The sequence below is a fragment of the Camellia sinensis genome, chromosome 10, assembly GCF_055761805.1.
Source record: "Camellia sinensis isolate YWXY chromosome 10, ASM5576180v1, whole genome shotgun sequence".
Classification (NCBI taxonomy): domain Eukaryota; kingdom Viridiplantae; phylum Streptophyta; class Magnoliopsida; order Ericales; family Theaceae; genus Camellia; species Camellia sinensis.
The window spans coordinates 28,280,534-28,293,647 of NC_138970.1; the positions used below are offsets into that span (position 1 = coordinate 28,280,534).

Consider the following 13,114-nt stretch of genomic DNA (forward strand, 5'->3'; position numbering starts at 1 on the left):
CACCAGGGATTATAATAAAGAGGTCACTGCTATGATAGTGTGTTCATGTGAATTAAGGCATATTCATGACAAGTGTACTAATACCACAAACACAAACAACTATCCTAGTGCAAACATCACATGTAAGTATTTACCCAATAAACCCTTTTCATACGAGTCCACTATGTTCCCCAATTAACATATGCTCACATCATTACCATACTGGCACAAAGTGAACGTTAAGTGAAGTGGTATAATCAAGTGTAGCAAGTACAAACATGAATGGTTATTATAAATAACCTCACCTCCCAACTGGAATACAACATTGTCCTCAATGTAAGCAATTGTACATGAGATAGTAAAACGAGAGAGAGGATCGTACCAGACTGTAATAACCCTGTCCTGTACTATGTTAATTAATCATGATTATGTTTGTAATTATGTGCTTAATTTGAATTTGGGTGTTAATTGCATGATTATATGTGATTTTGGCTTTGTATCTGTTCACCGTAAGAAAATCTGTTAGAATTTATGCTTTGAACTGAAAATTGAAGGCCTTATCGGCCACAGAAACCGAAATTGACTACGCCATTGTGATTGACATAATTTTTAGAGCCTAAGGTGAAATTTAATTAGAAATTGATTTGGATCAAAATAATTAGATTAAACTGATTGAATTGGGAACAATTAATTAGCCTTAACCAAGTCTAATTAGATAAGCCTATAAATAGGCTGATATACACTCAAGTCCCTCATTTGTTGAACTCAAAAATCTGAATGTACTCTAGAGAGAGAAAGGGGCTCAAATTATGAATTTTGGCTCAAAGCTTGAGGATTGGAAGCTAAACTCAAAGAACTAACTAGAATTTGGAAGATTGAAGTTCCTAGGTGAAGATTGAGCATAAATTTATGAGTTGAGTTTGTTATTTTGTAAATTCAAAATTAAATGGTGTTCAAAAGCATGAATTGAGTTGATTATGAAGAGATTGAAGTCTATATGCACATGCATGTTTAGAATTGCTATGAAATTGCATAAGTTAGCATGTAATGTGTTAGTTATGAAAAATTGAGCATTAAAGCATACATGCAAGCATGGTTTTGTTGAGTTTCATGATTATAAGCATCATTGGTGCCATTTGAAATGGAATTGAAGTAAAAAACTTACATGCATGCATGATTGATGGAGATATGAGGCTTGTATGAAGTTTGAATACATAGGTTTTGACCATACAAGAGGAATGTTGATTAATTTGAGAGTTAGATCAGGATTTTGAGCAATTGGCCTCATATTGGTTATGTTCTCATGTTATATAATGTGTTTCCATGTTTTTGAACCAAGATCATGAGTTTGGGGCCTTTGAATATTAAGTTTAAGCTTCAAGAACAGTTCTGGAAATTCCAGAATTTGGCATGTCCGCTCGAGCGGGGAAAGCGCCGCTCGAGCGTGAAATGTTAGCTCCCAGAACTTATGCAGATATTGATGTACGCTCGAGCGGGAGGAGTCGCGCTCGAGCGCCCTGTCACATACTTGACTCTCAGCTTGAGCATCCAAAGTCATGCTCGAGTGTAAAAATGAAGTAACCAGTACTTTTGCAGACCAAAGGGGTCCGCTCGAGCGGCGAAAGCTACGGTCCAGCGGGGAGCCTTGTTTCAGAAATTTTGTAAAGATAATTTTATGTTTTGTTTCCATTCTCTTCCACTTCTAAGCACTCTTAGGTATGCATTGAGCATTTTAAATGGACTAAGAAGGTAAGAAAGAGGCCTAAGAGGAATGTATGAGTTAAGAATGAATTGAATTGTTTGTGACCGATATGTCTTATGTATTATGTAGGGTCGAGTATAAGGACGAATCTACCGGCAGAACACTGTGAGTAATATCTTAGTATAGATATTTTCAAGTATGTTATTTTTCAAATGCTACTACTGCATAAACTTCATGGACTTGTTGATTTGAAATATGAATGAGTACTCTATATGCCTAATTTTGTATAAGGCTGTTTGACACGTTTGATATGTCTGAATTGGGCCTAAGGCCGTTTGCCGTTTGATACGTTTGATATCTCTGAATTGGCCCTAAGGTCGTTTGTCGTTTGATACGTTTGATATATCTAAATTGGGCCTAAGGCCGTTTGCCGTTTGATATATCCAAATTGGCCCTAAAGCCGTTTGCTATTTCATACTTTGATATATCCGAATTGGGCCTAAAGCCGTTTGCCATTTGATACGTTTGATATATCCGAATTGGGTCTAAAGCCGTTTGCCGTTTGATACGTTTGATATATCCGAATTGGGCCTAAAGCCATTTGCCATTTGATACGTTTGATATGTCCGAATTGGGCCTAAGGCCGTTTGCCATTTGATATGTTTGAGTATAAAGATGGGCCAAAGGCCATTTGAATACCGTGATGGTCCAAAGGCCGTTTGAACATGAGCGTAATGGGCCAAAGGCCATTTGAATGAAAAAGGGATCATGATCATGAATATGAAATATGCGTAGATATAAATATAAAGAGAATGGGTCCGAGGTTGTTTGATATGCCTGATATGTTTGAATTGGGCCTGAGGCCATTTGACATGTTTGAATTGGACCAAAGGTCGTTTTGAATAAAGAGTTGGTTGGACCAAAGGTCGTTTTGTATAGATGGACCCAAGGTTGTTTTGTTTTATATAAGAATCGGACCAAAGGTCGTTTTGTATAGATGGACCCAAGGTCGTTTTGTTTTATGTAAGAATTGGACCTGAGGTCGTTTTGTATATGGATATGATGTGTTGGACCCAAGGTCGTTTTGCTTTGTTGAGATTTGTAAATCGGATGTGAATGAGAATAGTGGTTCAAATGTGTACATCATAAGTATGACTCATTTATAAACGAATCTCATTCATTAACCTCTTTATTTTGATATTATTCATTAGGCGTTAGCTCACTCTTATTTATATGTATGTAGGTGAGCAAAGGGACGTTCAACCCCAGCCTTAGTGGAATTTAATAAAGGAACCCGAGTTTTGTGAAGTCAGCCCAGGTGCCTAACGCAAGAGGCTTTGTTTATGATCTTTTGTATTTCTTTTGCTACTTCTATTGGTCATGATAGACTGTTTATGTGTATAAGCTTTTGGTTTAGCTGACTATGTGTCTGAAAGATCCTGGATATACACCAATATGTGGTGTGAGGTATTATTAAGTTATGTGAAATGTTTTGATATGCCATATAAGCATAGCTCATTGGACAAAATTTTTAAGTTTGTTTCCGCATCTAGCCCCATATTATTAATTATAAATTGATATTAGGTTTGAGGCCGTAGGTGATCTCATAATTACTGACCGGTTATAACCTTAATCTATAGGGGCGGGTTCGGGTCATGATAGAGTGGTATCAGAGCACGAGTTAATAACTCACGCACTTGTCCAAATGAGCTATAAGGTGTCTAGCAAAGACTTAAGATGCATCTATTTGATAAGTACATGATGTAAGCATTGAGAACATGTGATTATATGAGATATAAATTGTTGCACTAATGTGTACAACAAGTTTTGTTTTGTTATAATGCACGTACATGAACATACGAATCATGAAAAGTTGCTTATGTGCATCTGTGTTTATTTCTGTATTGGGCATTCCTGTATTTGGTATGGCTTAATAAGAGTTTGTGTAGATCATGGATAAAGTAAGGGCATACGAGTTGGCAGACTCTTCCACAGCCCGACTTGATAGACTGGAAAGAGTAATACGGGAAATGGCAGAGATCTTAAGACAACAACATCGATTACTGCTACGGCAAGAACCTTTGCCACCACCAGCGCAAGAGCACCAAGTGAATGTATTGGAAGTCACAAAATATGTTGAGGTGCTAGACCGAACACGGATGACCGAAGCTAACATGAACTGATCTTCTGAATGGAAAAGCAAGAGACAAGGCTTTTTCTTAAAGAAAAGATCATTTAAAAAGCAAAATACGGGATCATCGCGCACATCAAACTCTACAAGGAATACAACGTCAACGTGTAATGAATGTGGTAAGAAACACCGAGGAGTTTGTTACCGAATTTCTGGGGCTTGTTATAGGTGTGGTAAAATGGACCACGTGGTAAGGAACTGTCCCCGGACTGAACAAAACGTGAATAGACCTGTTGTCTTAGCTGGATTCGTACCAATGGCGGGAACTGCTAATCAAGATAGAGTAATTGCACCCATCCCAGAAGACACTCAGAATACTGCGACCGTTATCCTAGGTATCTATATTGTTTATAAACGAATGCCTATATGTTGCCTGATTCTGGATTGGTACATGTGTACATCTTTGCTTGGGATATTATTTGATTCGATTCGGCGCATTCTTTCATATCTGCTAAATGTATCTAGATTGGTCGGGCCCACAGGATCAATGCTTTATTCACTGTATGTATCTACCCCATTTGGGAAATTTGTGAAATACGTATTGGGATATTAATTGACTCTGTACATGCACATATACATCTAAACCTATGCTCAGGGTGATTTGTTATATCACTGTCTTCAATGACTAAACCACTGGGATTATGACTCTGTGATTATGTGACTGAGTTGAGCACCCCAAATAATGAACTCTATGAATTGTGAGATCATGTATTTTGATTGGTAGAAAATTGACTGGACTATGTGACTATACTAGGCTTGACTCGTAAACCTATACTTTTGTGACTGATTTGGAACTTTTGCGTAACAAATTCTATATTATGTGCAACCGAGGAACTTTGTTTAATGTGTTACTGTACACCATGTACTTGCATATAAGTCTTATTTGGAAACTGCTGTATTGATCAGGATACATTCCTCCTAATATGAACAACTGTATGCATATGCAACTACATATGAACTTTTGTGGACAATGCCATATTGTACATGACCTAAAATACTTTGATATGGACAATTGTGATGAATGACTCTGATATGACTTTGAGAACTGACGAACTTAAGGAAATTGTGAAACTCTTGACTACGTACCTAAGCAAACGAAGTATGCCTTACAGAACCAAATGCACCCTATTTGAGAAAACTTTTATCTGATTCGATCTGATAGAACTTATATTTGATTGGGCCTGATAGGACCCTCATTTGATATAATTTGATGGGACCTTTGTTTGATTTAATTTGACAAGACCTTTGCCTGGATTGATTTGATAAGAATCTCTATCTGATTTGATTTTGTTAAGAGGGATTACGAATTGTTCATGAATAAATAACCTGGTTATTCTTGACGAGAAAACTGATAGACCCAAAACTTGAATCCATTTGGAATACTTGACTTATTTAGAAGACCTTGTGTGGGCTATTAACAGACCGATCTAACTAAGAACACCATTAAGAACCAACCTTTAATTGTTGGAGACATACGTGCTATAAATGAACGGAATTGAGCAAATCCAGTGATTGGATGTTTAAGGAATGACTGCTTCTGTGTTACTGAATTCTTATCTATTTGACACTATGGGAATCGATGGCGGCAAATTGATTTGATTATAAACAGTACTGAACATTTATCTTTGACTGGTCGAAATATGTTTTGTTTTGAATGGGAGAATAGTTGTTTCAGTGTTATCGGAGGTTGGGAATTTATGTTACGGTAATTGTTAACCGGGAACAGCCTTGATTGTGAACACCATTGGGATTAGAAAACCTCGATTATCCGAAAATGTGTGAATTTAGTGTGCCCTGTAAATGACTGCCCAGTGCCATTATATTATGCAATTAGGGCTTTGAGGATGTATAAATTGTGTTTAACATGTGATTGACTCCTCCGATGTTACCTTTGATGTCATGGGATTAATATACGAATTGTTTTATGCTCATTGACGACTATTAGATAACGTTGAAAGACTTGATGGAATAGGGAACCAAACATTGAATTGAATTGTAAACTGTAAACTGTTGAATGATTGAGAACACGTGTATTATGTTAGAAATTGACTGCTTCGATATTATTGTACTTTACAATCAATACTATAGGGATATAAGAGTTATGTACGTCGTTTGGTTGATTGCTTGGTTGTTACCTTTGTTGATTCGGGAATCAGTGTTTGGATCCACTTTATATTCCTGAAGACTTTTGATTGACCTTGGATAACTGTGATGAGTCACTAAACTAAATACCGAATTGGATTGTGAATTGCGATTATGAATTGCAGAATTATTGAAGAATGAATTTAACTTCTATGACAAGGGAATAGACCAAACTTCTATGGTAAAGTTAGCTGACATTTAAAGTAAATATGTTGGTGACCTATTATGAAGAAGGCAATTGTTGAATTTGTGTCTAAATATTTTGGGTGCCAACAAGTCAAAGTCGAACATCAAATATAGGAGGAGCTACTCCAATCTCTCTCTATTTCGGGATGGAAATAGGAATCCTAAATTGTGTCTAGATTCTGGCAAGCCTTCAACAGGCAATGGGAACTGAATTGTGATTCAACACTGCTTTCCATCCGCAAATTGATGTATAATCATAAAGAACTTTTTAGATTTTGGGAGAAATGCTCCAAATGTATGCATTAGATTTTCAGGGAAGTTGGAAAAATCTATCCATTGTTGGCAGACTCTGCTTACTACAACAGCTTACACTTTAGTTTTGGTGTGGCACCGTGTAACGCCTTTTATGGCAGAAAAGGTACGTCTCTGACTGGTTGAGGATAGAGTGTCGCTTGATTTAGAGACTGAGCAAATGACTATCAAAAGGATTGGAACCGTTGAATAAAAGCATTCCGAATTGTTTTCGACTAAAGGTAAAATAAGTTTGGAGGACCAAACTTCCTAAAGGGGGAAAGATTGTAATAACCCTGTCCTGTACTATGTTAATTAATCATGATTATGTTTGTAATTATGTGCTTAATTTGAATTTGGGTGTTAATTGCATGATTATTTGTGATTTTGGCTTTGTATCTGTTCACCGTAGGAAAATCTGTTAGAATCTGCGCTTTGAGTTGAAAATTGAAGGCCTTATCGGCCACAGAAACCGAAATTGACTACGCCATTGTGATTGGCATAATTTTTAGAGCCTACGGTGAAATTTAATTAGAAATTGATTTGGATCAAAATAATTAGATTAAATTGATTGAATTGGGTACAATTAATTAGCCTTAACCAAGTCTAATTAGATAAGCCTATAAATAGGCTGATATACACTCAAGTCCCTCATTTGTTGAACTCAAAAATCTGAATGTACTCTAGAAAGAGAAAGGGGCTCAAATTATGAATTTTGGCTCAAAGCTTGAGGATTGGCAGCTAAACTCAAAGAACTAACTAGAATTTGGAAGATTGAAGCTCTTAGGTGAGGATTGAGCATAAATTTATGAGTTGAGTTTGTTATTTTGTAAATTCAAAATTAAATGATGTTCAAAAGCATGAATTGAGTTGATTATGAAGAGATTGAAGTCTATATACACATGCATGTTTAGAATTGCCATGAAATTGCATAAGTTAGCATGTAATGTGTTAATTATGAAAAATTGAGCATTAAAGCATACATGCAAGCATGGTTTTGTTGAGTTTCATGATTATAAGCATCATTGATGCCATTTGAAATGGAATTGATGTAAAAAACTTACATGCATGCATGATTGATGAAGATATGAGGCTTGTATGAAGTTCGAATACATAGGTTTTGACCATACAAGAGGAATGTTGATTAATTTGAGAGTTAGATCAAAATTTTGAGCAATTGGCCTCATATTGGTTATGTTCTCATGTTATATAATGTGATTCCATGTTTTTGAACCAAGATCATGAGTTTGGGGCCTTTGAATATTAAGTTTAAGCTTCAAGAACAGTTCTGGAAATTTCAGAATTTGGCATGTCCGCTCGAGTGGGGAAAGCGCCGCTCGAGCGTGAAATGTTAGCTCCCAGAACTTTTGTAGACATTGATGTACGCTCGAGTGGGAGGAGTCGGGCTCGAGTGCCCTGTCACATACTTGACTCTCAGCTCGAGCATCTGAAGTCATGTTCGAGTGTAAAAATGAAGTAACTAGTACTTTTGCAGACCAAAGGGGTTCGCTCGAGCGGCGAAAGCTACGGTCTAGCGAGGAGCCTTGTTTCAGAAATTTTGTAAAGAGGATTTTATGTTTTGTTTCCATTCTCTTCCACTTCTAAGCACTCTTAGGTATGCATTGAGCATTTTAAATGGACTAAGAAGGTAAGAAAGAGGTCTAAGAGGAATGTATGAGTTAAGAATGAATTGAATTGTTTGTGACCCGATATGTCTTATGTATTATGTAGGGTCGAGTATAAGGACGAATCTACCGGCAGAACACTTTGAGTAATATCTCAGTATAGATATTTTCAAGTATGTTATTTTTCAAATGCTACTACTGCATAAGCTTCATGGACTTGTTGATTTGAAATATGAATGAGTACTCTATATGCCTAATTTTGTATAAGGCCGTTTGACACGTTTGATATGTCGGAATTGGGCCTAAGGCCGTTTTCCGTTTGATACGTTTGATATGTCCGAATTGGCCCTAAGGCCGTTTGTCGTTTGATACGTTTGATATATCTAAATTGGGCCTAAGGCTGTTTGCCGTTTGATACGTTTGATATATCCGAATTGGCCCTAAAGCTGTTTGCTATTTGATACGTTTGATATATCCGAATTGGGCCTAAAGCCGTTTGCCGTTTGATATGTCCGAATTGGGCCTAAGGCCGTTTGCCATTTGATATGTTTGCGTATAAAGATGGGCCAAAGGCCGTTTGAATACCGTGATGGGCCAAAGGCCGTTTGAACATGAGCATAATGGCCCAAAGGCTGTTTGAATGAAAAAGGGATCATGATCATGAATATGAAATATGCGTAGATATGAATATAAAGAGAATGGGTCCGAGGTTGTTTGTTATGCCTGATATGTTTGAATTGGGCCCGAGGCCATTTGATATGTTTGAATTGGACCAAAGGTCGTTTTGAATAAAGAGTTGGTTGGACCAAAGGTCGTTTTGTATAGATGGACCCAAGGTTGTTTTGTTTTATATAAGAATCGGACCAAAGGTCGTTTTGTATAAATGGACCCAAGGTCGTTTTATTTTTTGTAAGAGTTGGACCTGAGGTCATTTTGTATATCGATATGATGTGTTGGACCCGAGGTCGTTTTGCTTTGTTGAGATTTGTAAATCTAATGTAAATGAGAATAGTGGTTCAAATGTGTACATCATAAGTATGACTCATTTATAAACGAATCTCATTCATTAACCTCTTTATTTTGATATTCTTCATTGGGCGTTAGCTCACTCTTATTTATATGTATGTAGGTGAGCAAAGGGACGTTTAACCCCAGCCTTAGTGGAATTTATGAAAGGAACCCGAGTTTTGTTGAGTCAGCCCAGGTGCCTCACGCAAGAGGCTTTGTTTATGATCTTTTGTATTTCTTTTGCTACTTCTATTGGTCATGATAGACTGTTTATGTGTATAAGCTTTTGGTTTAGCTGACTATGTGTCTGAAAGATCCTGGATATACGAGACGTTAATTACCAATATGTGGTGTGAGGTATTATTAAGTTATGTGAAATGTTTTGATATGCCATATAAGCATAGCTCATTGGACAAAATTTTTAAGTTTGCTTCCGCATCTGGCCCCATATTATTAATTATAAATTGATATTAGGTTTGAGGCCGTAGGTGATCTCATGATTACTGATCGGTTATGACCTTAATCTATAGGGGGCGAGTTTGGGTCATGATAGAGTGGTATCAGAGCACGAGTTAATAACTCACGCACTTGTCCAAATGAGCTATAAGGTGTCTAGTAAAGACTTAAGATGCATCTATTTGATAAGTACATGATGTAAGCATTGAGAACATGTGATTATATGAGATATGAATTGTTGCACTAATGTGTACAACAAGTTTTGTTTTGTTATAATGCACGTACATGAACATACGAATCATGAAAAGTTACTTATGTGTATCTGTGTTTATTTCTGTATTGGGCATTCCTGTATTTGGTATGGCTTAATAAGAGTTTGTGTAGATCATGGATAAAGTAAGGGCATATGAGTTGGCAGACTCTTCCACAGCCCGACTTGATAGACTGGAAAGAGTAGTACGAGAAATGGCAGAGATCTTAAGACAACAACATCGGTTACTGCTACGGCAAGAACCTTTGCCACCACCAGCGCAAGAGCACCAAGTGAATGTGTTGGACGTCACAAAATATGTTGAGGTGCTAGACCGAACACGGATGACTGAAGCTAACATGAACTGATCTTTTGAATGGAAAAGCAAGAGACAAGGCTTTTTCTTAAAGAAAAGATCATTTAAAAAGCAAAATACGGGATCATCGCGCACATCAAACTCTACAAGGAATACAGCGCCAACGTGTAATGAATGTGGTAAGAAACACCGAGGAGTTTGTTACCGAATTTCTGGGGCTTGTTATAGGTGTGGTAAAATGGACCACATGGTAAAGAACTGTCCCCGGACTGAACAAAACGTGAATAGACTTGTTGTCTCAGCTAGATTCGTACCAATGGCGGGAACTGCTAATCAAGATAGAGTAATTGCACCCGTCCCAGAAAACACTCAGAATACTGCGACCGTTATCCTAGGTATCTATATTGTTTATAAACGAATGCCTATATGTTGCCTGATTCTGGATTGGTACATGTGTACATCTTTGCTTGGGATATTATTTGATTCAATTTGGCGCATTCTTTCATATCTGCTAAATGTATCTAGATTGGTCGGGCCCACAGGATCAATGCTTTATTCACTGTATGTATCTACCCCATTTGGGAAATTTGTGAAATATGTATTGGGATATTGATTGGCTCTGTACATGCACATATACATCTAAACCTATGCTCAGGGTGATTTGTTATATCACTGTCTTCAATGACTAAACCACTGGAATTATGACTCTGTGATCGTGTGACTGAGTTGAGCACCCCAAATAATGAACTCTATGAATTGTGAGATCATGTATTTTGATTGGTAGAAAATTGACTGGACTATGTGACTATACTAGGCTTGACTCGTAAACCTATACTTTTGTGACCGATTTGGAACTTTTGCGTAACAAATCCTATATTATGTGCAACCGAGGAACTTTGTTTAATGTGTTACTGTATGCCATGTACTTGCATATAAGACTTATTTGGGAACTGCTATATTGATCAGGATACATACCTCCTGATATGAACAACTGCATGCATATGTAACTACATATGAACTTTTGTGGACAATGCCATATTGTACATGACCTGAAATACTTTGATATGGACAATTGTGATGAATGACTCTGATATGACTTTGAGAACTGACAAACTTAGGGCAATTGTGAAACTCTTGACTACGTACCTAAGCAAACGAAATATGCCTTAAAGAACCAAATGCACCCTATTTGAGAAAACTTTTATCTGATTCGATCTGATAGAACTTATATTTGATTGGGCCTGATAGAACCCTCATTTGATTATAATTTGATGAGACCTTTGTTTGATTTAATTTGACATGACCTTTGCTGGATTGATTTGATAAGAACCTCTATCTGATTTGATTTTGTTAAGGGGGATTACGAATTATTCATGAATAAATAACTTGGTTATTCTTGACGAGAAAACTGATAGACCCAAAACTTGAATCCATTTGGAATACTTGACTTATTTAGAAGACCTTGTGTGGGCTATCAACAGACCGATCTAACTAAGAACACCATTAAGAACCAACCTTTAATTGTTGGAGACATACGTGCTATAAATGAACGGAATTGAGCAAATCCAGTGATTGGATGTTTAAGGAATGACTGCTTCTGTGTTACTGAATTCTTATCTATTTAACACTATGGGAATCGATGGCGGCAAATTGATTTGATTATAAACAATACTGAACATTTATCTTTGACTGGTCGAAATATGTTTTGTTTTGAATGGGAGAATAGTTGTTTCAGTGTTATCGGAGGTTGGGAATTTATGTTACGGTAATTGTTAACCGCGAACAGCCTTGATTGTGAACACCATTGGGATTAGAAAACCTCGATTATCCGAAAATGTGTGAATTTAGTGTGCCCTGTAAATGACTGCTCAGTGCCATTATATTATGCAATTAGGGCTTTGAGGATGTATAAATTGTGTTTAACATGTGATTGACTCCTCCGATGTTACCTTTGATGTCATGGGATTAATATACGAATTGTTTTATGCTCATTGACGACTATCAGATAACGTTGAAAGACTTGATGGAATAGGAAACCAAATATTGAATTGAATTGTAAACTGTAAACTATTGAATGATTAAGAACACGTGTATTATGTTAGAATTGACTGCTTCGATATTATTGTACTTTACAATCAATACTATGGGGATATAAGAGTTATGTACGTCGTTTGGTTGATTGCTTGGTTGTTACCTTTGTTGATTCGGGAATCAGTGTTTGGATCCACTTTATATTCCTGAAGACTTTTGATTGACCTTGGATAACTGTGATGAGTCACTAAACTAAATACCGAATTGGATTATGAATTGCGATTATGAATTGCAGAATTATTGAAGAATGAATTTAACTTCTGTGACAAGGGAATAGACCAAACTTCTATGGTAAAGTTAGCTGACATTTAAAGTAAATATGTTGGTGACCTATTATGAAGAAGGCAATTGTTGAATTTGTGTCTAAATATTTTGGGTGCCAACAAGTCAAAGTCGAACATCAAATATAGGCGGAGCTACTCCAATCTCTCTCTATTTCGGGATGGAAATAAGAATCCTAAATTGTGTCTAGATTCCGGCAAGCCTTCAAGAGGCAGTGGGAACTGAATTGTGATTCAACACTGCTTTCCATCCGCAAATTGATGTATAATCAGAAAGAACTTTTTAGATTTTGGGAGAAATGCTCCAAATGTATGCATTAGATTTTCAGGGAAGTTGGAAAAATCTATCCATTGTTGGCAGACTCTGCTTACTACAACAGCTTACACTTTAGTTTTGGTGTGGCACCGTGTAAAGCCTTTTATGGCAGAAAAGGTAAGTCTCTGACTGGTTGAGGACAGAGTGTCGCTTGATTGAGAGACTGAGCAAATGACAATCAAAAGGATTGGAACCGTTGAATAAAAGCATTCCGAATTGTTTTCGACTAAAGGTAAAATAAGTTTCGAGGACCAAACTTCCTAAAGGGGGAAAGATTGTA

The 13,114-nt window shown here is 36.9% G+C and overlaps 1 protein-coding gene across 1 annotated transcript in view; it reads left to right on the top strand.

Annotated features, from left to right (window-relative positions):
* The window catches only part of LOC145800254 (uncharacterized), a 28,389-nt gene extending 18,191 nt beyond the window's left edge, over positions 1-10,198 (top strand). Inside the window, exon 3 of the mRNA XM_082889916.1 lies at positions 9,965-10,198. Coding sequence (XP_082746042.1) covers positions 9,965-10,198 — 234 coding nt within the window. The remainder of the gene's footprint in view (positions 1-9,964) is intronic.
* The last annotated feature ends 2,916 nt before the right edge of the window (positions 10,199-13,114 follow it).